This window comes from Ochlerotatus camptorhynchus, unplaced genomic scaffold (genome assembly GCF_037179485.1).
Source record: "Ochlerotatus camptorhynchus isolate MF236.1 unplaced genomic scaffold, CSIRO-AGI_Acam_v1.1 ptg000357l, whole genome shotgun sequence".
NCBI classification, from domain to species: Eukaryota; Metazoa; Arthropoda; class Insecta; order Diptera; family Culicidae; genus Ochlerotatus; species Ochlerotatus camptorhynchus.
The window spans coordinates 2,744,300-2,770,676 of NW_027040845.1; the positions used below are offsets into that span (position 1 = coordinate 2,744,300).

A 26,377-nucleotide genomic window follows, 5' to 3' on the forward strand; every position below is an offset into this window, starting at 1 on the left:
AACATAGCTAATATGTGTTTGTTTATTCCCTGAGAGTTTCAAAAATATCCGACTTAAAATTAAGTTTTGGTGATCATTTTAGCCTGTTGAATTTTCTTCCGAGTACAGTCTTTATCTTATTTTAATTCACTCGGTTGGACGTGAAACCCTACCCAACCCTAAAGAGTCGCAATCCAATATTTTCACATAAATTATGATTGATGCCTCTGAGTCGGGGCCCCTCCAAAGTGGGTGCCCTGGCTTTAGCTCACCATCGTTCTACCGTTAATACGGCACTGATTTACAAAACTTAATAGGCGACTGGAAGCTTATGTCCATGTTCATGTATTACACTAGTTTACAAAACAACATAAAAAGTGTGAACTTTAGTGGTTGACCAACGTTTCTAATGCAAAATCCTACGCTGAATTCAATGCCGTGGTCAGAAAAAATTAAAGTAGAGCCATTTTTGAGATATACAAACATTTTGATTTTTTGAATTTTGGACAAAAGTACGATTACTAAAATGTCAATATCTTTGGAACTAGTGCACCAATTTTAAATCTTTTTTATGAAAATGAAGCTAAATAAATTTGCTATCGTTCACTAGAATATTATGTCTTGATTAAAAATTTAATGTTGAAGTCATTTAAAAATTTACTGCATTTTTTTTATTTTTCCTGCGAATTTTCCATAAAAATCTTGTTTTAATCAACATTTTTAATGGGATAAAAAGATTCAAAAAATCATTCCATAATTTATTCTTAAAGTCCATTAAAAACTGGAGAAAATGAGCCTTTAATGGATGAAATCGGTTGGAAATTGTCGAAGTTATGAAATTTTTTGTAAAATCATGGAAATTGAATGTTCCAAGATTGGCCGTTGTCCCACTCCTAGGTTCATGCACCACTTCCAGTAAGCCTTTCTGCGGACGTGTACGCATACGGTGCATTTCACTAACACTACCAGCTGTCACGCAAAACTAAATGGGATATTTTCAACAATATAACTTACGCTAGTGTTTGTGAGACCGCTCGGCGAGAACCTAACGCAACCAACTCAATTTGACAGCTTTCTTTCTTTAACATTGCTTAACGATGTATACGACAAAACGTGAATTCAAGTGTAAAAATGATCCTCAAAAGTTTTGTTACTGTTTATATAATCCGAATTTAATGATTTGGTGCGAGATCTCGACTTATCGAAGGAGAAATCCGAATTGCTGGCACCACGCTTGAAAGAACACAACATGCTGAGCAAGGAGGTCAAAATTTCTTGTCACAGGAATCGTCACAAGAAATTTGACAAATATTATTCTACAAAGGACAAGGCATGTTTTTGCCATGACGTAAACGGCTTGTTTGAAGAGTTTGGTGAGCCATATGATCCAGCTGAATGGCGTTTATTCATCGATAGCAGCAAGTTAAGCTTGAAAGCCGTTTTACTGCATCAAGGGAATGAGAAACCTTCTATTCCATTAGCTCATGCCGTTAATATGAAGGAAACGTATGAATCAATGGCTCTATTGCTCAATTTGATAAATTACAATCAACACAATTGGAAAATTTGTTCCGATCTTAAAGTGGTTGCCATGTTGACTGGATTGCAACAGGAATACACAAAATATATGTGTTTTTTGTGTAAATGGGACAGTCGAGCTCGTAAGGAACACTACGTCCGAAAAGATTGGCCAAAACGGGATAATTTCACAATTGGTAAAGACAACGTTAAAAATGATCCTCTTGTGGTAAAAGAACGCATAATACTTCCACCACTACATATAAAACTTGGGCTATTCAAAAATTTCGTCAAAGCGTTGCAAAAAGAAGGGCCGGCATTCCAGTACTTGAAATCAGTATTTCCAAATTTATCTGACGCAAAGATAAAGGAAGGTGTATTTGTTGGCCCACAGATCAAAAAACTGCTCAATGATTCCGCATTCAATACAGTTTTGACACCAGATGAGGAAGAAGCGTGGAAATCGTTCCATCGTGTTGTCACGACCTTTTTAGGAAATTTCAGAAGCCCAGATTATGAAGAAGCCGTCGATGAATTGCTCAAAAATTATGAGAAAATAGGTATAAATCAAAAATATTGTGTTTGTTACATATAATTAATTTCAAATCCTTTTATTTCACTGAACACAGGTGTGAATATGTCTTTGAAGATACATTTCCTACATTCTCACATGGATTTTTTCCCGGAAAATCTTGGTGACGAGAGTGATGAGCACGGCGAACGTTTTCACCAACAAATGAAGATGATGGAACGTCGTTACCAAGGGTTTTGGGATGAAGCAATGATGGGTGACTATTGTTGGTTTCTGATTCTAGAAACAAGTTCAAAACATCGAAGACAAAGTCATTCGATTCTCAATCATTTTTAATAAAACCTAAATAAAATTCTTTTGTATCAACTCGGTTTTAAATCCTGATATGCCTTAATCAAATTGATATGTAGAGAAAAGAATCTCCCATGAAAACTTTACATGCGATTTGGATGCTTACAACGACACCTAGAAAAGGAACTCTAAAGCTGTTGTATTTCAGCAACATTTTTAAGTGTTTTACAAAAATGCTCATAACTTCGACAATTTCCAACCGATTTCATCCATTAAAGGCTCATTTTCTCCGGTTTTGAATGGATTTTAAGAATAAATTGTGGAATGATTTTTTGAATCTTTTTATCCCATTAAAAATGTTGATTAAAACAAGATTTTTATGGAAAATTCGCAGGAAAAATAAAAAAAATGCTGTAAATTTTTAAATGACTTCCAAATTAAATTTTTAATTAAGACATAATAATCTAGTGAACGATAGCAAATTTATTTAGCTTCATTTACATAAAAAAAGATTTGAAATTGGTGCACTAGTTCCAAAGATATTGACATTTTAGTAATCGTACTTTTGTCCTAAATTCAAAAAACCAAATTTTTGTATATCTCAAAAATGGCTCTACTTTAATTTTTTCTGACCACGGCATTGAATTCAGCGTAGGATTTTGCATTGGAAATGATCATCATCTTACCGAGTTCAAAAATGCTGTAAACTAGTGTATTTGCCTTTCGATATGAACAGAGAAGATTTAAAACAACGAATGATTACTCTTAAACCGGTTGTTTATTGAAACAATGTTTCAAAATTAGTTGAGGAATGCCAAGGAATTACTTCAATTGCATTAAAGATCTCCTCTTATGTGGTTTCTTTTAGTGATGAAATTCTCCGAGTTTCATTTTTCTTACGAGTTTTCCTTTTTTCATCTCAGATGATGATATAGTTACTAGAAATGCAAATTCAAAATGAACCTCGTTGATATGCATAAAGTGTCGTTCGGTTTCACGTTCTACAATTTTGCAAAGTAATGCAGCCAAAGCAGCCAAAGTTCAGTGAACAAGCTACCGAGACTGTTCATTGTCTATGACTGGGAATAGAGTTAAGGTGCCAGAATCATCTGACAAATATGATGAAGCATTACTACTTTTTTGGTATTATATAATAGTTCCCATAGTTCAAGAAGGAAGTTTCAACCAGAAATAAATGAAAGTTTATGAATTCAATAGTCAAATTATGGATTTGGTTATTATCATGCATGTATGTATGTAAGTAGCCAACATCCTAGCTTGGGTCTTGCCCTGTATGCGGCTTCACTCAACAGCAAGATCAAATTCCATCATCATTCTGAATTCAACATACTGCTGTATGAAGTGCCAAAAAGGGTTGGACGGGCCCGTAAGCAGAGGCACTTACGCGAAACCCGCGGGAATAAGAGAATCTCCTTCCAACAATATGATCCAACAAAATGAATAACGAAATTCTCAATACATGTTAAGCTTTCCACGGGATGGTTTGTTTAAGAAGAGCGCGTCAAATTCATTGCAACTGTTGGAGTGGAATGTAACTATCTAAAATGACAGTACACATTCCCTCCTAGACTCCGGTTGGCACTCCACTCCATTGTCCAGTTACAACTTCAATAATGCCCTGATGCTCCCTCCCGTCCCAGTTTTAAATATATGTAGTAAAATGAAAAATATAATAAAAAATAAAGATGTTTTACAAAATACAAATAACCTAGATTGTTGGGTCCTATACACACACTTTTTGTTTTATGTGCCATGAAATGACATAATGCATCATTGTATGTTTTGAAAATATAATACTAAAGTATTGAATCAATAGACCGAAAATCGAGGTTCTTTGGACATGAGACATTATATTTAAAAGGATACTACCAAACCGACCATCAAACGCACTGCCCACAAAAGCAGACACGTCCCCTCGAAAATGCAATCGAGAAATGTACAAGAACAATCCTCAACTGGAACGTACTCACCAAATCAATATATCCGGGAGCGCATTCCCGATGTCGTCGAACGGCAAAAAAAAGGAACTCGGTGAGCAAATTTGTGATACGGAATTTTCACTGAAAACAACCACGAATTTCACCACAACCAACTGCGAAACACGTTCAGAAGCACTTTTGGTACACTTTCGATATCAATTACTTTCGAAAAAACTTTTTTTTTTTTTTGCAAATCGTTGACTTCACGTAGAAGTAATATTAAAAACATATAGTCAAAGTACTTAATTTTTTTTATTTTTGCAAAAATAGTTGCAAGTGTACCAACATCAACACCGATCGTGCCAACTCTTTCACGCACCTTGCAGCGCGTACATAAACTAAAATTAAAATTTTCACTCGCGATGCCACAAATTTCTGGTCCGGGAGAAACAATCAAACCACGCAGCGCCAAATCTTCTGATGCTTGCAATTTTGCAAACATGATGAATCATGTTTCTTTCTCGATTCTAAAACTTCTCGGAAAGCGAGAAACCACCACTCACACACGTATAATCCTCCGGGAGGCAGAGTGCCAGCGCTAATCCGGCAAATGCAGCCGAAAACTATGAAAGCGAACGCACGCACAAAACAGAGAACAAACACAACCGTATCCAAAGGGGTTCCGGGCGCGACTGGATTTGGTTATTATCATTTCCAGAAATTACTGAATCAACTCTTAGATATATAAATAAATAAGCTATTTCAGCAAAAAAAGGTTATCTTCCATTTAATTCCATTTAATTTCATTATGATGGCTACCAAGCCTTTGGAATTTTCCTTATTAGAGAGTTGTATAGATTTTTCTCCTTTAGTTTACTTCTTTGGTTTTTATTAGTTAGGTAGGTTCCGATTCAACACATTGTAGTTTCATTTTTATACCTGTGATCTTGACTTTTTTTACCTAGGGATGAGTACTTAAGGGGGGTTAGATTTTGATAAGTTCTTTAGTGGGAATGACACTGATGAAGACTGCACATTGTAGTCGAAATACGTATGTATCGATACCAAATTAATTAAGTGGAATTAAATGGAAGATAACCCTTTTTGCTGTTTTATTTGAGCATTCCGCTAACAACCCAATTTCATTACTTATTAAGCTATTTCAAATTACTCTTGAATTTTATGTCTTCAATTGATTAAAGAAGGTCTTAGTCAGCAAGTTAACACCTCTGGTTGATTTTATTGCTTTATAGGTTAAATTTACAAGCAAAACTCTCATTTGCATGTTCCTGAGATAATTATAAAGTTTGTGCTTTATCAAGTTTTATCCCAACGTTATGGTTTTCTGGACACAAATATATAACCAAAAATATATTCGGGATCCTTCGGTAGATTATTTCCAAACAGGTGTCAAATAAAAGGTAAAAAGGTATACAGTGCTCTCCCGATTTTGTCAGCTCCCGATTTTGTCTTTAATTTATTATAATTTATTTATTTATTTTTATTTATTTTGTCGTCAATCAGATGTAGACCATTTTTTACAAGTTACAAGTCATGTGTTAAAATTACGAATAGAATTAAAGTACTGCTTTAATCTGGTTTTTGTTATTATAAAATCAAAAGCTTCACTATGTTTATTGTAAGCATTCATAATTTGATTTAGTGGACCAAATTTGGCATAATTTGTGCGATAGTGATTTGTAGTAAATATATTTCGAGTTCGCAGTTGCCGAGAAGGTATGTAAAAATTAAGCTTAAGTTCTACTGAGTCAATTCGATGCGATACTATATCGTTCACAAACGAAACCATTGCAAATTCACGACGCGCTTTCAATGTTTGAATGTTGATGAGCATGCAGCGTGCTTCATAACATGGAAGAGGAAATCTTGTCCAACCTAATTTACGAAGAGCAAATAGTACGAATTGCTTTTGCACTGATTCTAATCGTTCTTAATGCGTGAATGAAAAAGGTGACCAAACTATGCTGCAATATTCAAGTATTGATCTTACATATGAAATGTACAGTGATTTTATTGTATACGGGTCATGAAAATTGTAACTGAATCGTTTGATAAAGCCAAGCGTATTATTTGCTTTGTTGATAATTGTATTGTAATGATCAGTGAATGCTAGTTTTGAATCAATTATAGCTCCTAAATCCCTAACTCGTTCACTCTTTTCTACTGCCTGATTTCCTAATACAATTGTATTTTCTGGTTTGTTTCTTTTTCTACTAATAGCTATTGATTTACATTTTTGAACGTTTAGTTGCAGGAGGCTTTTGTTACACTAAACATAGAATAAGTTTATTTCAATCTGGTGTGTCTGTATATCTTCTTTGTTTCTTATTTCTAGAAAGAGCTTCATGTCATCCGCATAGATTAAAACTTTTATGTTTTTAAGAATAAAGGAGATGTCGTTTACAAATAAAATAAACAAAAGAGGGCCTAGATGCGAGTCTTGGGGACTCCAGAAGTAACAGTAATAGGGTTTGATTTTTCACCTTTGAATCTAACTATTTGTTGGCGATTAGTTAAATATGACTCAAGCCATTTGAGAAGTCCAGGTTCAATTCCTATTTTTTGTAATTTGAAAAGAAGCATGGGTATATCAATACGATCAAATGCTTTGCTAAAATCGGTATAGAGTGCTTCTACATGGTTTCCATTATTCATTGCAACCAAAGAATAGTTGACGAATTCAAGTAAATTTGTATTAGTTGATCATCCTTTGAAGAAACCATGTTGCATGTTAGTGATTCCGGTTTTGATCTGATTGAATAGTTTTTCATTGACGATCGCTTCGAAAAGCTTTGGGATACAGGAAATAATAGCAATTCCTCGGTAATTTTGTGTGTCAGATTTTTGCCACTTTTGAAAATAGGCACTAGAAAAGAGCTTTTCCATGTTTTTGGCAAGATTCTAGAATCTAGTGACATATTGAAAAGCCAGAATAATGGAGCTGTAAGTTCCAGTGCCAGGCTCTTCATAAATACTGGTGGAATTCCGTCTGGTCCAGAGCCTTTGGAAGCATCCAAATTGTTCAAAGTTGCCATAATATCCTGCACATTAACTTGATTAACTTGTATATCACTAATACATTCTGGGATGAATTCAAAATAATCACGATCACGATCATCTTCTGAAAAAGAGGTGTAAATTTCTTGGAAGGAAGTAGCAAATAGATTGCAGATATCGGCTGCGTTGTCACCAACCGTTTCATTGAAATGCATTTTTGATGGAAAATTGTCTGATTTTAATTTAGTTTTAACGTAATTGAAGAATTTTTTTGGACTAGATTTTATTTCGAGTTCGGTTCTTGAATTGTACTCCTCAAATGCAATATCAATTTTCATATTTAATTCATCGCAAATACGCAAATAGTTTGCCAAATTTTCATTGGTGCCTTGCTTTTTATAAGCCTTATGTGCCTTTTGCTTTCGATTTTTTAAGTTTATAATTCGACTGTTATACCAAACAGGATGTTTTGAGTTACTCTGACGTTTTCTTCTTTTTAATGGAACTTCTTCAAATATTATTTCAAATATTATTTTGTAGAAGACGTCAACAGTAGTTTCAACATTTTCTTCATCCCTAAAAATCGTTTGCCAATTTATGTTACTTAATCTAAATTTAATATTTTCGTAATTTGCAGAATGATAATTAAAAACCTCTTCATACTCATAATCGTAGGGTCTTCTCCCCCGATTTTCTCAATCATTTCGCTCCAAATTCATCCCGATAAAGGTAACTAGGTGGCGAATAGAACTGGGATGGCTGCAATAAAAGTTATGGGCAGATACCCCACTCAAGAAGAAGGTTTCGTGATCGCCAAAATTAACGGAATATTCATATGCAGTTGCTACGCACCCGATGGTCGATGGAGCAATTCCATGAGACGCTGGTTGGACTTATCGAAGAGCTGATCGGACGAAGACCGATAGTCATCGGAGGGGACTTCAATGCTCAAGCAGTGGAGTGGGGAAACAGATGTACCAACGCAAGAGGGCACATTCTGCTGGAAGCTCTGGCGAAGCTGGAAATTCGGCTGTTCAATAAAGGCACCACCAGCACTTTTCGCAGAGATGGTCGGGAATCCATTATCGACGTCACTTTATGCGGACTGCAGTCCGTCGCTGGTGGAAAACATGAATTGGAGAGTGTGTGAAGGATGTACTCATAGTGACCATCAGGCAATACGATATGGCATCGACCAGTGGAATCCTCTGGCAGTACAGAGGAGAGGAGGAGAGCTTGCAACCTGAAGTGGATCCTCCAGCTTACTGCTGCAAAGAGGCAATTAGTACCCTCCGCGCTAGTTGTCTCAAAGCCAGAAGACGTGTTCAGAGAGCAAGAACAGAAGCAGACAGAGAGGAACGTAAAGGAATGTTCCGAGCACATAAATAAGAGATAAAGCAGAGCAAGTCAAACCACCGACAAACCGACATGAAACTGAAACTTAACTCTTGATCGTGAATCCATAACGGCCGATTCAAATGTGCAGCGATCCCATCTGTCAAAACCATTGAAATGTTTTATCTAGATAAAAAATAATTTGTCCGAAATAGATTAGGCACGAACCAACTTATACATTTTATACGCATGTTTGTGGCTAGGATAAATATTTTCCGATACGGCGGCAGACTTCAGTTTTGTGCTTTGATCAGAAATTTCTTTGTAATTTGTATGATGATTCATGTCGGTTTGTCGGTGGTCAAACTGTCAACTGGAACTGGGCCGAGACGCTGCTGCCAACGACGCACACCGTGTCGGACTTTTCTCGACGCACGATCCAACGACCTGGCCACCCACATTGTACGGAGACGGAGAGGGAGAAAACGACGAAGTCACCAACGAGCAACTCGTAGCAGTGCCTGCTGGATACACTCGGAAAACTCTTGGAGAGGATCATCCTAAACAGGCTGACGAAATGCACGGAGAGCGAGCCAGGATTTTCGGAGAGGCAGTTCGGATTTCGAAAAGGAAGAGCAAAAGTGGATGCAATTCTAGAGTGCCAAGAAGGTGGGAAACAGAAGTGGAGAGGAGATCGATATTACGCGATATTACGACGTCAAGAATGCGTTCAACAGCTCCAGCTGGGAGGCCAACGCTACATCCAGAACCGGGTTCTGATCTACGAGCCAAATATGGGACAGAGATCGACTAGGATCATGGTGAAAATTCCACAAGACTCCATGATTGGAAACCTAATGCATGGAGCGAAGCTGCAGATAGCCCACAACAAATGCGATGTGGTATTGATTAGTAAATTTAAAGCGCTGCAGCGGTCAGAAATTACCATTGGGGAGAACTAGAAGTGCGTAATGAAATGGCTGGGAGTGATGGTCGACGACCGTTTGGCTTCAATTGCCACGAAGAATACGCCTACGAGAAGGCAGCAAAGGCCATCAACGCGGTAGCCAGAATCATACCGAAAAACAAAGCGGAATTTAAGGAAACCGAACAGTACGTACCGGTTCAACAAACCGAACGCAAACTGTGCGAGATATTTGATTAACCCTTTGTTGTGTGAATAGTAAACATTTATCAGTTATTCCATTAATAGTGGATAAAAATATTGAAAATGAAAATTTCCTGATTTTGTCAGCTTCCCGTTTTTGTCATCCTAAAATTTTAGATGGGGCTGACGAAAACGGAAAGTTATTGTATTTTCAAATGGTGAACACACTTATAAATTTTTACAGAAACCTGTAACATTTTACCGAAATCTCAACAGCTGAGCGTTTGGTAAACAGTTTTGCAGATTTCCTGTAATTTTTCACAAATATCTGTGAATTTTTCACAGATATATGTAAATAATTACAGGAAAACTGTAAAATTGTTTACCGAACGTTCAGCTGTTGAGATTTCGGTAAAATTTTACAGAAATCTGTAAAATAATCTTAGTGCGAAGGATTCAGCTATGCTTATTTTCTGTAATAATATTGTTCTAACAAACACACCGTGACTTTACTACAACATTGTCTTCAAAATGAGGGTCTAACTATAAAAAAAGCACTATCGGTGATACCTTTTCTTTAAAGTTTCAACTAAAGGCTCTAAATCAAGAGGGGCGTCATATCTAAATCGCGATTCTAAATGAAAATCTTTCCTGCATCGTAGATAAAGTCACTCCCTTGCTCTAAATGCGCTAAATTCCCATTCTGTACTACTCTGCAATGGATTGGACATGAGCCAACGTGGACTGACCGTCCTAGCCTAACTTTATTTTTCAAAATAGTCGCAGTCGGTACTGTTTTTTTGACTCCAACTCTGACTACTTTCGACCAAAAATGTGACTGACTCTGACTCCAACTGTATAGCTTAGCGCACACACAGATGAATAGGAATATTGATACAGTACCGTACAAAAGTATATAGCATCGTGATTTTTTTCTCTTTGGAAAAGAGTGTTAAGGTGATACGGCGCGTCATGCAACAATGGCTGTCCTTACAATCATTAAATAAACGTGTTTTGGTATGCGTACGAAAGACATCTTCCTAAAAAACAGTAAATTACTAATTACATACCTTAAAAAATGGGCCTGAATTGTATGAATAATATCTGGATACATATTTTAAAACTTTTCCACTAAAATATTGAAAATTCATCCACGCATTGGTAATATTTGCATTAAAAAATACGATCAGCCGATTTTGTTCTGCTCAGGGCATGAAATTTGAATAACTGTTTTCACTAGTTTTCACTTCTCAGAACCACACTAAAAACAATTACGACACAAGCACTTTTAAGTAAATGCACTTTTAAAGACGATATTTACTTAAATAATATCATTTGCATCGTTAAAAACGCGAGCCGCGAATAATTTTGCAAGTTGAAACTGTTTTGTTTACCTTTTTTCTACACACCGCATTACGAAGGTGTGTGCACGAATCATCTATCATCGTATCCAGTGTTGTTGATTTAATTGAAACAAAGTGTGTAAAAACAATGCTTTTATTGCTTTTTAAGGTGCTTTAACTGTGTTCAATTTAGAAACCATCACTAATAAATGTTTAAAACAATTTCTTATTGTGTTTCTCAAGACAAAAAAAGGATAGTAAATGATCCTAGAAATCTTCTATAGAAAACATATGTGTCGTTCTGGTTGCACTGCTCGAAGCCATCAGCTGATATGCAAAAGGCGGTAAAAGGATGATTCGAGAACAAAAACGCACACTATAAGAAAAAATATCCAGCGGCTAGTTCATTTTTGCGTATATTTGACTTTGAGTATAATTACGTTGAGTATAATCATATTCACCTACTTTTGCGTACAACTAACTATTTTTGGGTAGAAGCGAATTGTCAATTCTATACTAATTGAACACAATCCAATGAAAACTCTTCGACCCACATTACCTACTTTTGGCTTCCTGCAATAAAGTGCCGAGATTTGTGAAATTGAGGGGATTTTTTTTTCTTACTGTGTACCTGGAGGTTTGAGCTCTGGAATCACTTTTGGCCAGGTCGTATGTAACCAAAATGTACAAAGTGTGATGTTGAATCAATTAACTACTATGATGACTTAACATGTTGGTCTTGGTGGCTAGGCGCATTATTATTTTCTGTATAGGAAGGGGTGTCCTGCGAGGTGGTAGGTCGATAATATTGGCAAATTTTATGTAAATGTATTGATAGTCTCTGTTACACATTCGACCTAATAATAACGAACTCTAGCAGCTATGTTTATGGTAGTTGCGGTAGTGCACAGGCCAGTGACAAGGCCTATACCAACAGCAGCGTTTGACAGTATGCAGCATGTCCCGGGCTCAAATCGTTTATTTTGCTGTGCTGGGCCCGCTGTCATGGTATAACATATTGCCTACGCACCTGCCACTGGGCTGGTAGTGCATGATGTACACTCACACCACTACAGCATCAATGATAATCAATTCACTGACACATAGAAAGGAGAGAAAAAAAGCAAAAAAATCGTGACGTATCGTATCACCTTAAGCTGCATGTTTTCAGGATATGCATCAACAATTCAAATGCTATAAGTTGTCTTTACGATGAACAGATTTTAGTCAAATTAAAGGCTTAGTGGGAATGACACTGATGAAGACTGCACATTGTAGTCGAAATACGTATCTGTCATGGATACAAAAATTAATTAAGTGGAATTAAATGGAAGAAAAACCCTTTTGCTGTTTTATTTTTTTAAATTAAAGGCGATTCAAAGGTCAACATTACTACGGATGTACAAAATTTGATTCGGTTGATTATACTTTAAGAAATAACAGTTTGGAAAAGCACAGAGGTGGTAACGAGGCTTTAACAGAAAAGTGTCACTATGAAAACGTATGGGGTAAAAATGTCGTGAATTTTTTTCCCCATATAATTTCTATGATATTTACTAAAGAGCCTAAATTTATAAAGAGGCGACATCTTATCCATTTGACAGGTCTTTTGCTTGATTGGAATGACTTTTCCTATTACTTTGACAGACATTCGATTGTTCCAATTTTGACATATCGTCTCTTTATAAATTCAGGCTCTTTAATATTTACCACCTCTGGTAGAGAGACTCATCCAATCAATCCCAAACTATACCGATGCACCTTGAATAGTTGATCAACCAGCAGCCTAAATTTGTAATTTTTTAGGCACATCCTGAAAAGATAAAGTTGTCCCACATCAAATTGCATCACGGAAAAAACACGTTAGAAAATAACCCATTGGTTATTTTCTCTTGAAAATTTGGGTAGAAGTAGTTTAGAGTGTATTGTTTACACTGTATTTTTATCGCTGTCAATTTTTCAAAAGTTTAAAAAAATGGCGTCACCCGAAAAGCAACGTCGCGAATTGATTTTGCGCAAGTACCTGGAAAATCCTCAACTCTCTCATCGGGACATCGGAAAACAACTCGGAATCGTGCAATCAACGGTGAGTCGTGTGATTAAACGTTACTACGAAACTCTGAGCATCGAACGGAAGGAAAAATGCGGTCAGAATGGATGTTCTATTTGTGATCAGTATCACAAGCGTGTCGTGAAAGCGTTTAAGCGGAATCCCAATGCTTCGGTCAGGGATGTGGCCAAAAAGTTGAATCTGTCCAAGTCTTTCGTTCAGAGAGCAAAGGACCGGGAGGGAATGCAAACGTACAAAATGCAGAAGGCTCCAACTAGTGACGAACGGCAGAATACGGTGGGAAAGTCATGGGCCCGGAAACTGATGCTGACGAAGAGTCATTGTCTCATCATGGATGATGAGACTTCCGGCAGCTTCCGAAGCTACTGTTCTTCACCGCCCAGCACAAGTTTGATATTGCAAAGGATGTAAGGAAGCAGAAACTTTCAAAGTTTGCCAAGAAATACATGATTTGGCAAGCGATCTGCTCATGTGGCAAACGGAGTGCGCCGTTCGTGACTACCGGGACTGTAAACGGGGAGATCTACCTCAAGGAATGTCTACAGAAGCATCTGCTTCCTCTGTTGAAGCAACACGAGGGCCCGACGATATTCTGGCCGGATCTAGCATCGTGCCACTATTCAAATGTTGTCCTGGAGTGGTACGAAGCCAACGGAGTCACTTTCGTACCCAAGGACATGGACATGGGCTAATATGAAGCAGGCACTACGGAAGCATCCCAAGGAGGTCAAATCTTAGGAAGACATGAAGAAAAAGTGGGTTTCCGTACAGAAGAAGCTGCAGTCAGATGTTGTACACAACCTAATGAGCGTACGGTGCTAATGGGTTTTAATTTATTGTCTGAAAGTTTGAAAAGGATCAGTAAACTAGTTAATTTTCAACAGCGTTTTTTCCATGATGCAATTTGATGTGGGGCACCCTTTACAGCTCATAGAACTGTTTCTGAGAGAAACAAAAATCACGATGTTACATACTTTTGAACGGTACTGCATAAGCATTTGCTAGCTTGTTTCTAGTTCAACCCTCATTCGTACGTCGCAATCTTCATCGCTCCTCTAAAGCACTTTTATAAATCCCAATCTGTTATCGAACGATTAACCAAACGTTGCTTCGCCGTCGTCAGCGCTAAAACGACTCCTGCGCCCTACAAACAAGTGCAGTCAAAACATCCATCTCTGCCTCCTTCCATCAATCGAGGTGCATCGAAGCAGAACTGACAACGGTGTGACTCCCAGAGTAGCACCCGGCTGCTAAAGGCAACATCAGCCAAGACAAACACATCGTTTTGCAACCTTCCGGGATCGCTCGTTCGAGGCAATATAATCCTGCCATCAGTCTCGGCTAGAGAGCGGAAAATATCGTTTCAAGCGAGCCCTGAAATAAAGAAGTGAGTGCCAGCAGATTTCGGTTGATCCCCTTTAAAATAACCTTCATTTCGGAGGAACAAAGTCAATAAGCTCACCAAATTTCACTTCCTACACAGCAGCAGCAGCCAGAAGATGGGGCACTTGTTTTTGGAGTAGCTCCAAGGGAAAAGCGAGGATCTGTGGAAAAATACGACCTGAAGATGATACCGGGGCCCGTTGAGTCGTCTGCCGACTGTCATGGAAACCGAAACAAACGGGTGGGTTGGGTCGAGGCACGTGAAAGAATCTCCTGGCAAGTTCCATGTTGGTGGTAGGTAAACAGAAGCCCATCTAAAACAGCCGCTTGGCGAAGGAAAACCGGAAAGTGGCTCGCATCTTCGTTGGGCAGACTGACCCTTCACGGTCGGTTGAAGGGACGGAGATTGTCGACAAATATATGTTTCTGTTGTTCCTCAACCATTTGGAAGTGGGTTTTCCTACCTCCAGCACACCTTGAGTCCGGACGGTACGGCAAACGAAACGGAGGAAACTAATTTTAAATCACCCCACAGATCTTGGGAGTGGGAGGCAGGATGGAAGTTGAGTCGAGCGAAGAAAAATGTGCTCCGGTATTAGCTTTTGCAGGGGAGTATATAAATAGCGTCGTGCGCCGGCCGGAAGTGGAACAAGTGCAAACGGAATACACCCAGCGCCCCTGCATTTCATCACGAACTTGAGCAATGATTTGGCGCTCCTCCTGAACATAAGCGAAGCACGTACCACCACCATAATCATAGCCGTCGACGTCGTCATGGGGCATGTGTTGTATGTACCTACCTCTATTCTGACGTGACGACGAACTGGTTGGGAAAACAAAATCTAATTGCGCTCACACTTCCCGTATGTTCGCATTCTTTTGCCAGCCACCCACCCAACCAACCGTGATGAGCCAGTCGGTCTCAAACAGCTGCCAACCAACAACGTGCTACGTGGGACAGAGAACAGTAATTGGACCTGACTGGACAGAAAATAAAACTGCAAATACGAATGTGGCGCCCAGGCTGCTGATGATGAGTCGTAAAATTTGTGGCACCAGCCAAGGGTGCGAACGGAATGTGACGACAACGACGACAACGATTGTGGCCCAATGCCAAGAGGCAAAAGAAAGATTAGGTAGGTAGGTGGAGATTAATTGTTGTCCTGGAAATGAAATTCGTGTCGGTTGGGTGAAGTTTATCGTCGCACCTAGCGAGGGATTACATGGTGAGGGATTAGTCCTACGCTTTTTGGGCAGAAATGAAATAAAAGCAAAGCACAGTTCATGAATCGGCACATTCTAAAATTAAATGCGCTTTCCTTTCCACTGGGCGGCAATCCGGGAGTTCCGAACGATGTCGTCTAGACGGAATAAGTTTGATAACTATATTGTTGTTTTCAAAATGCTGTGGAGGTGCTCTGAGCTCATAATCAAAGTTTTTTTTTTAAGGCCTGATTCCAAAACAAGATGACGGAAGAAACTTCCTGGATTAGAACCTTCCGAAGGAAGTTGGTAGTAGATTACGGGAAAAGTTGGAAACAACGCATAGTGGGAATTTTTGTTGTCAAAAGGAATACAATTCTATAACTTGGACTGCCACTAATATCCCTATAGCAAACACCTGTTTCCTATTAGGAAAATGTTCCAGGAATCGATTGTGGATGGTTTCTCTTTGAGCAGACCACAATTAAGCCCCATTTTGCCCCAGTTTTACTCTATTTCCTATAGAAAATGCCAATCTATCAGATATTCATGGTACGGAGGCAGCAATCAAGAATTTCGTCGAAGCTCACATCAATGTGATGAATAAAGGGGTTAGGATGACTGCAAACGGCTACTCTTTCTAGCATTCAGCACTGCGATGCAAGTGATACAGAGTAAGCTGTTCTGTTCAGTAGTCAGTTTTACCGCTGTCAGTATGCCCAAAAGTGTCAGATAGTCGAAAAATGTCAAAATTTCGTGAGCTACGGTGCATCTATATGTGGTTGACATAAGGTCCCCCTGATTCATGGAGCTGCCCCCACCATATATGCCTTATCGAAAAGAAGTGCATGAAATCGATTGCAGATGGTTTCACTTTGGGCAGACCACGATTAAGCCCCATTTTTCCCCGTATTTCTCTGAAACTTTCCTCAAGTTTCCTCAACATCTCTGAAGTTCGGTGAACTCCTCTGAGGATCATTGAAATTCACTTAGGAATGCTAACTTAACAAATATCCTCTGAATTTTCCAGATATCTACTGGTCTTTTCTGAAGACCTCAGAGTTTTCCAGGCGTTTGGTAGTTTATTCTGAAATTCTCAGAATATGTATGAAGTTTGCTGAGCAAATTTCAGGATAATTCTGAGAACATCAGAGAAGATCAGCAAACTTCTGGAGAAATCAGAGAACATCAGAGAACATTGCGATCTTACTTCATTAATATGAAGTTCCTCGTAGAAGAAGTCAACCATTTGTCCCGACAGGCGACCCTGGTGGACTGCAGAGCTGCAAAACCAGTGCAATGTTTTACGGAAAGGTAGAAAGCGGTTTCTTCGATGCCGGTCAGAGGAGAACAGGATTGATCTTCAATACGTTGAAAATCTCTTCAATGAAAATCATGTATTTTGTTATCGTGAATATGCAAACCGTGTTCAAACCTATCTCAAGCAGAATCCTGCAGCTTTCTGCTCCTTCATTAAACGTTGAAAAAGCAGTGAAGGAATTCCGAGTGACATGCAATACAAATCTCGGACTTCTATCGACCGCGAAGAAACTGCAAATCTCTTTGCAGACTTTTTCCAATGCGTTTACAACTTTGAAACACCACAATACGATGACGCTCTGTCAAACGTTCCTACTTTTGATCTACACGTTCCAGTCAAGCTTTATTGTTTTGGTGAAAGCTCTAATACAACGTTTGTAGACACCTCCTAACAGCTGCTTCGAAATGTATTAGAGATTGAACCTGAGAGGCGTTTGTTACACTCTTTTATGACTCCTAAATAATCACTATACAGCAAGCGGTGAAAAGCGTTTATAGCACTTTTTAATGGCTCCTTAATAACCGTTGTGTAAGTACACACAATATTCACAGATTAAAATTAGTTTAACAATTGTCGTGGTGCGCCAAAATAATTGCTTGTACAGTTTTTATTAATTTAATTTATTTGTGCACATTGAAAAAATATGTAATTATACCATAATTCACATTCTGTAATCATGGAGGAAGTAGTAACAAGCATCTCTTTAATCTTTGATTGATATTCTTTCAATTAATCTCTCTAATCATTAATTGAGAGAATTTATCTAGAAATGTTATCGTTGATTATATGATATATATCTTAAATTAATGTTTGCATTTATTAATAACAGCTATATATAATTTACCTCTACTCCACCGAGGGTTTCTCAAAGCAAGATTCGAACTCATGATCCCGGATTGCCAGCCGCTTCTGTTTCCATCTGCTCTATTCTTGAATACATATTTTGATCATATGAGAGAAGTATATCAAGCTCATCTTGAGTGACTTCTCTTGCAGTCGAATAATCATTGCCTTATGGTTATATAAACATGCCTATCACTTGTGCTATTTTAAGCAACAAAATTGTGGTTGGTCGAACGTAAACAATCATTTAAGAGTGCTCCAAGCAGCTTTTGAAGCTTTTAACCAAATGGCAATACAACTACATTCTTGTACAACTCTGGAAGCTATTATTCAACGTTTGATCAACTCAGGTGTTGTATAAGAGCTCCCAATTGTTTGTTTTGATGCGTTTATTCCACGTTCTGTATAACTCTTGTGAATCAGTTTAACTAAGGTGCTATAAAAGTTATCGTAGGTCTTATAAAGCATATAGTTAAACCGAACGTAAACAATCATTTAAGAGTGCTCCAAGCAGCTTTTGAAGCTTCTAACCAAAAATGCAATACAACTACATTCTTGTTCAACTCTGGAAGCTATTATTCAACGTTTGATCAACTCAGGTGTTTTATAAGAGCTCTCAATTGTTTGTTGGGCTGCCCCCACCATATATGCCTTATCGAAAAGAAGTGCATGAAATCGATTGCAGATGGTTTCACTTTGGGCAGACCACGATTTAGCCCCATTTTCCCCCGTATTTCTCTGAAACTTTCCTCAAGTTTCCTCAACATCTCTGAAGTTCGGTGAACTCCTCTGAGGGCATTGAAATTCACTTATGAATGCTAACTTAACAAATATCCTCTGAATTTTCCAGATATCTACTGGTCTTTTCTGAAGACCTCAGAGTTTTGCAGGCGTTTGGTAGTTTCTTCTGAAGTTCTCAGAATATGTATGAAGTTTGCTGAGCAAATTTCAGGATAATTCTGAGACATCAGAGAAGATCAGCAAACTTCTGGAGAAATCAGAGAACATCAGAGAACATTGCGATCTTACTTCATTAATATGAAGTGAGTTGGTTCCTCGTAGAAGAAGTCAACCATTTGTCTCCGACAGGCAACCCTGGTGGACTGCAGAGCTGAAAAACCAGTGCAATGTTTTACGGAAAGGTAGAAAGCGGTTTCTTCGATGCCGGTCAGAGGAGAACAGGATTGATCTTCAATACATTGAAAATCTCTTCAATGAAAATCATGTATTTTGTTATCGTGAATATGCAAACCGTGTTCAAACCTATCTCAAGCAGAATCCTGCAGCTTTCTGGTCCTTCATTAAACGTCGAAAAAGCAGTGAAGGAATTCCGAGTGACATGCAATACAAATCTCGGACTTGTATCGACCGCGAAGAAACTGTAAATCTCTTTGCAGACTTTTTCCAAAGCGTTTACAACTCTGAAACACCACAATACGATGACGCCCTGTCAAACGTTCCTACTTTTGATCTGCACTTTCCAGTCTTGAACGTCACAGAAAATGACGTTATGACTGTCTTCAAAAATCTCGACGTATCGAAAGGAGCCGGCACTGATAAACTTTCCTCAGACTTGTTGCTTGCATTTTTAACCAATCCTTGTCAGACAAATCATTCCCTGATGTGTGGAAGGCTGCTTCGATTGTTCCAATACACAAAGCAGTGAACACGCAAGTCGTCGAAAACTATCGTGGAATATCCATCTTTAATACCGTGCCGATTCAAATTTCGGACACTTAAACTCGAATTTCGGACACTTTTATAAGTTGATTATCTCGGTCGAATATGATCCACATGTCTTGTAAATTTTAAATTTTTTTGACTAGTGCCCTCCACGATCATCTAACATTATTACTTTGTTTCTAACTGGATATAATATTTAATTAAAAATGAAAGTGTCCGAAATTTGAATCGTCCGAAATTTGAATCGGAACGGTACCCTTGGGAAGGTATTCGAGGGAATTTTACATAATGCTTTCTACCGTGTTGCACAGCCGATCATATCAGAATATCGACACGGTATCACCAAACAGAGATCTACGACTGCAAACTTGATGTGCTACACAAGTTCCATCAATAAGGAGCTCCGAAAAAGGATGCAGGTTGATGCAATTTACGTCGATTTCGCGAAAGTATGCAACAAGGTTCCACACTCTTTAGCAATCAAGGGGATGGTCACTCCACACAGTGTGCCAAAAACAAGCTTGGGCACACCTGGGCACAGTCAATGGCACTGTTTGGCACCCTTGGTTTCAATTTTTTATCTTTAAAGCTACTGGCAACACTGAACTTTTTCTGCGCCTGCCCAGTGTGCATGTATCAAAATTTGTTATTGATGTTGCCACAATATAATCAAATTATTTTCAAAACACAACCGTGAATCTCCACCAAGTCTCACCATTGATTCTCAAAATCGTCCACGTTTCCTCCCAGACGAAGAACAGCTGACAGCGGTATCTTGACCTGACCGAGGTTTCCGGCCATGGCTACACGAACTAGCGATGCAGCTCCCACGGCTGCGGCTGCTTCCAATGCTGCTGCTGCTGCTGCTGGTCCGTCTTTTTTGACGAATTTTAGAGGCCACGGACCAGCAGAAGGAATAGCAGCAGCAGTAGCATTGAAAGCAGCCGCACTTGCGACGGGTGGCAGTCCTTAGCGGTGAATGCAATCAGCAGCAGATCCTCCGACGGCGGTATTGAAGAAGTGGAGAATGCGATTTTTGCAGGCCTGGGTCAACGAAAGGAAGCGATTGTTCTTGGAGGCACTGTAGTCCTTGAAACTGATTAAATTGTCCGTCAGGGTGCAGGAGTTGGTGGACTCTGACAAGTAGTTCTGCATGGAAAATGCAATCTGAATTTTGCTACCATCATTTCCATTCATTCAATGTTGTTCAAGTGCTGTATGCTGCATTCGACTGGTTCGAATGCAATGGCGTCTCCCATCTGGACCATGGCGGTACTCTCTTTGGTCTTCAGGAACTTTATCCTGACAACATTTCCGTACAGGCAGAACAGATTGAACAGCTTATCGGTGTTGTTACCGAGTCCGTAGACCATCATCACTGCGCCCTGTTGCTGTACCGGTTGAATAAAGTTGGCTGGTCCTTTTCGGGTCAGCGGTGCGTCCTTCATCAGTCCGACGTGTATTCCGGGCGGTGTCGGTTTCCAGTTTTCCGACGGATGATAGTCGGGCGGTGAAAAATTTGGTGCAAATCCGTTTCCTCCGCCGGCTCCCAGAAGGGCTGGTTGACCAATGATTGACGTTAGTTGTGTGGGGCCGGCCTTCCGCCGAAGATGGAAGGATCGTGTAGCAACGGAGCTCGTCCGTTGCAGGCATCCTTGGAGACGACTGCATCCAATGTGTAGTCCCAACTGGAGTCCGTCTCGTTTTTTTAAACATTGAAATACAAAACAAAAACAAGAGCTTTTAAAATACCGGGTTGCTAAACAAGGTATTATTCACAAGTAACCAAAAGTCAGTTCAATGACTTCTTGGCACTGCCGGCACAGCTGCGGCACACTGAGAAAAATGCTGGCACAAAATAAGTGTGTAGAGTGACTACCCCTTGTTAGCATTCGAGAAATTAGATCATTTAGGATTTCCGAATTGGATCACCGACTGACTCCGTTCATACCTGAGTAACCGTTGTGCTTTTGTGCAACTGGAGTCTACACAGTCGCAAGTAATCCAGATTATGTCAGGCAGCCTACTTGGGCCTCTTAAATTTATTCCTTTGATAAATGATCTGTGCTCCCGGTTGAAATAGGAGAAATTATTTTTTGCGGATGATTTGAAGATCTTTCGGACCATACAGTCATCACTACTGTGCACTTCAAATTGATATCAATGAGCTACATAGATGGTGCATTGTAAATGGTGTGTCGGTTAATATTAACAAGTGTAAAACTATTTCGTTCACGTGCCGTCAAACTTCCATCGGAAATGAGTACTACATGAATGATGTTGCTCTTGAACGTACAGGGTGCGTGACGAATTTTTGCAGTAAATTTCAAATAGTAATTTCTCATGCTTGTGCATCATGATTTAGATATATTTGGCAGCACTGGATAGCTTATACTGTTAGGTGTAAGATTTAAACAAACAATGTTGAGTAAACGTAAAGATGTCGAAACAAGAGAGTAATCTGTCAGCCGTTGTCGCTTTGTTGCGCGCCGGAGTATGCATGAAAGAAATAATTCGGTCGGTAAATGTGTCTGAAAGAACAGTGTATACTATTAAAAAAGGCTTGGGAAAGTGATAAGATACTGCTAATAAAGCACAGATATGGCTTACGGAAAATATTTTGGAAATTTGGGAGGAAGAAATTTGGCCCCCAAGCAGTCCCGATATCAATCCGTTGGATTATTTTGTATAGGGCTTCGTCCAACGGGATACCAACAGAACCCCTCACACCACACTTAAGTCGCTAAAAGCTAAAATCAAGGCAGTGATGACATCTATGGATCGAAACATTTTAAAACGTGCATACTGCAGTTTCCGGAAGCGTCTAACTACAGTCGTCGAAAGGGAAGGCAATTTTTTTGAATAAATTTACTTACAACTTTCATATGTTGCGAAAGAAAATAAATCGCACAAAATTCATTGCTAGAATAACTAACTGATGTATGTTTTCACAAATATGCCATTTACTGCAAAAATTCGTCACGCACCCTGTACATATTCGATCCGTGACTTATGGAAAGCAAGCTTCGTTTAATGGTTACACTTCCATGACCACGGCCAAAGCGTTTGCTGTTCTAGGATTTATCAGACGCAACACGGTAGGATTCGACGATGTATACACACTAAAAGCACTATATTGCTCACTTGTTCGGAGTGTTCTGCAATATGCCTGTCCCATTTGGACGCCATACCATACCTGTCAAGACTTGCGTATCTAATAGCAGAGAAGCTTCATTAGATACGCTTTGCAACAGCTGTCGTGACGTGATCCACTTAACTTACCACAGTACCCAGCGCGATGTAAACTAATTAATTTGGAAACGGTCTCCAACAGAAGGAGCTTGTTCATTGGCGATCTATTGACAGGTGAGATACATTGTCCTATGTTGCTTGAACAGCTAAGGATCAACGCTCCTCAACGCCAACTTCGTAGTCGTAATCTGCTATCCATTCCACATCGGACAAATTATGGCTACAACAACCCTCTATGAGCTTGTATTCGTGTTTTCAACAATGGTTGTGACGCGTTCGATTTTTATATTTCAAGGCAGACTTTTCAATCTAGGATAAGAAATAATCAGTGCTAATGTAAGGGTTAGTGTAATGTGAGTTAGAATAAGTTTCTACGTAGTCTGTTTAAAGATGAAGCAAATAAAAAAAAAATAAAAAATATGATAACTTCCGAGAAAATAAACGAGCATCAGGAAAATTCTGAGACCTTAAGAGAAGATCAACGGACTTTATGAAAATTCTGAGAACTTAAAGAAAATCAACGAACTTCAGTAGTTTTTAGAGAACTTAAGAGAAGACCAGGAATTTTCAGAGAACTTCAGAGAAAATCACCAAGCTTCTGGAAAATAAGAGATCTTTAGAGAAGATCAGAAAACTTCAGGAATATTCTAAAAACTTCACAGAAAGTCAACGAACTTTATAAAAATTCTGAAAACTTTAGAAAAGATCAGAAAATTTCTGGAAAATTCTAACTAATTCAGAGAAGATAAGCAAACTTCTGGAAACAATCTGAGATCTACGGGAAAATTCTGAGACTTAAGAGAAGATCAGCATTTTTCACGAAATTTCTAAGAACATCAGAGAAGATCAACAAGCTTCAGAATAAAGTCTGAGAACTTCTGAGAAAATCACCGAACCTCAGAAATGTTCTGAGCACTTAAGAAAAGATCATCAAGTTTATGGAAAGTTATAAGAACTTCAGAGAAGATATGCAAACTTCAGGAAAACACTGAGAACTTTTTCAAGGGATCTACAAAGAATTGTTACATAGCTTAAGATGTTTCACAATTTACAAGTTCGGTGACTTACAGAAAATAACGTTTTTTGTCAGTTGGTCTGTGATTAACAGTGCTTATCGTCACTTGATCGAAATCTTGCATCAATTTGCCTATAATTAATCGTCAATTAGTTGTCGGAGTCTAAATACACATTCTACAGTCATAATTACAATCAAACAGGAAAAACGAAAAAACGGAAAAGCTATCGGTCACTACTTTCTTTGCGTTAGTCAATTTGGTTTTAAACCGTCATTTTGTATCGTTCTAGTCAAGTGGGTATCATTTCTGGAACTAATTGTCTGTTGGGTGTAAGTTGGTTAGTATTTGTCAATCTATTTGTTTGGTTTGTTTTCGTTTTCCTTAGTGTGTGCATCTTAAGCTTTGTAACAGTTCTTTGTAGATCCCTTGAAAAAGATGGAATATACCATTGAAACGTTGGGAGTAGAGGAAAAACATCGTTTTATTCGCTAAAAGACTGAAAGCCTATACAATTTATTTACAATACTGAGAACTTCAGAAATATTCCGAGAATTTTAAAGAACACCAGAAACTTCAGAAAAAATACCCAAACTTATGAAAAAAAACTGAAAACTTCAGGAAAATTCTGATACCTAAGCGAAGATCAACAAAATTCACAAAATTTCTTAGAACTTCAGAGACGTTCAACAAACTTTCGGGAAACTTTCGGAAATCAGCGAACTTCAGAAATGGTCTGAAAATTTTAGAAAAGACCTGTAATCTTTAGAGAAAATCAAGAAGCTTCAGGATATTTCGGAGAAATTTAGAGAATATCACAAAACTTCTGATAACTTTAGAGAAAATCAACGATCTTCTGAGATCTTTAAAAAATATCAGTAAATTACTGGAAAATTATAAGAACATCATAAAAGATAAGCAAACTTCTGAAAAAATCTAATAACTACAGAGAAGATTAGAAAACATGAGGAAAATTCTGAGAACTTAAGAGAAGATCAGTAAATTTCACGGAAATTCTAAAAGAATATTATCAACCTTTTCAATAACTCTCAGAACTTTAAAAAATCAGTGAACTTCATTTTTGGAAAATTTTAAAGAAGAACAGGAATTTAATAATAAATTCAGCAAACTTCTAGAAAATTCTGAGATCTCAAAAAAATTCCAAAAAGCTGCAAGAATACTCTGATAACATGAGGGAAAATCATCAAACTTTATTAATATTCTGAGAACTTTAGAAAAGATCAGCAAATTTCAGGAAAATTCTTGGAACTTCAGAGAAGATTCGCAAGCTTATGGAAAAATCAGAGAAGTTCAAAAAATTCTGCTACATAAGCAAAGATCAACAAAGTTAACGAAATTTTTTAAAACTTCAGAGAAAATCAACAAACTTTGGGAAAATTCTGAGAAATTCTGAGAAAATCAGCAAATTGCAGAACATTTTTGTGAATTTTAAAACAGTGAACTTCAGGCAAATTCTGAGACCTTTAAAGAAGATAAGAAACTTCAAGAATATTCTGATAACATCAGAGAGAATCATCTAACTTTAGAAATATTTCAAGATCTTTAGAAATCATCAGCAAATTTGTAGAAAATTCTAGGGACTTCAGAGAAGAAACGCAAACGTCCGGAAAAATCAGAGGACTTCAGGAAAATTCTGTTACTCAAGCGAAAATCAGCAAAATTCACGTAATTTCTTAGATCTTCAGAAAAAAATCAACAAACTTCGGGGAAATTCTGAGAACTTCTGAGGAAATTAGCGAATTTCATAAATTTTAAGAGAACTTAAGAGAAGACCAGGAATCTTCAGGGCAAATCAGCAAACTATACGAAATTTCTGAGAACTTAAGAGAAGATAAGAAAACTTCTTCTGATAGCTTCAGAGAAAATCAGCGAACTTCACAAACTTTAAACAAGATCAGCAACTATCTGCAATATTTTATAACTTCAGAAAAGATAATCAAACTTCAGGAAAAATCTGAGAACCTCAGAGAAGAGCAGAAAATCTCAGGAAAATTCTGAAAACTTGCGAGAAGATCATCAAATTTCAGCAAACTTCAGACATTTTCTGAGAACTTTAAAGAAGACCAGGGATCTCCAGAGAAAATTAGCAAACTTCAGGAATTTCCGAATACTTCAGAGAAGATCAAAAAACTTCAGGAATATTTTGATAACTTCAGAAATCTTCCGATAATTTAAGAGAAGACCAGGAATCTTCATACAAATTCAACAGTAACTTTAGAAATTTAGAGAGTATTGCAAAGCATCAATAATTTTTTGATAACCTCAGAGAAAATCAGCAATCCTCAGAAATATTCTGAGAACTTTAGAAAAGGTCAGTAAATTACTGGTCATCAGAGAAGATAAGAAAACTTCTGGAAAAAATCGGAGATGATCGGAAAACTTCTGAAAAATTCTGAGAACTTAAGATGTATGTATGTATGTAAGGTAGCCACCATCCCTTCGAAGATCTTGTCTTGTATGCAGCTCCACTTAATAGCAAGATCACTTTGAGCTACCGATCTGAATTCACAATATCGCTGTATG

The 26,377-nt window shown here is 38.1% G+C and overlaps 2 protein-coding genes across 2 annotated transcripts in view; one reads left to right on the forward strand and one right to left on the reverse strand.

Annotated features, from left to right (window-relative positions):
* LOC135709266 (uncharacterized) overlaps positions 1 to 26,377 on the forward strand; it is a 259,608-nt gene that overhangs the window by 22,393 nt on the left and 210,838 nt on the right. The gene's annotated exons all lie outside the window — the stretch shown is intronic.
* Positions 20,762 to 26,377, reverse strand: part of LOC135709336 (heterogeneous nuclear ribonucleoprotein L-like) — a 31,790-nt gene continuing 26,174 nt past the window's right edge. The window contains exon 2 of the mRNA XM_065231643.1: positions 20,762 to 21,126. Within this exon, the coding sequence (XP_065087715.1) occupies positions 20,762 to 21,126 (365 nt within the window). The remainder of the gene's footprint in view (positions 21,127 to 26,377) is intronic.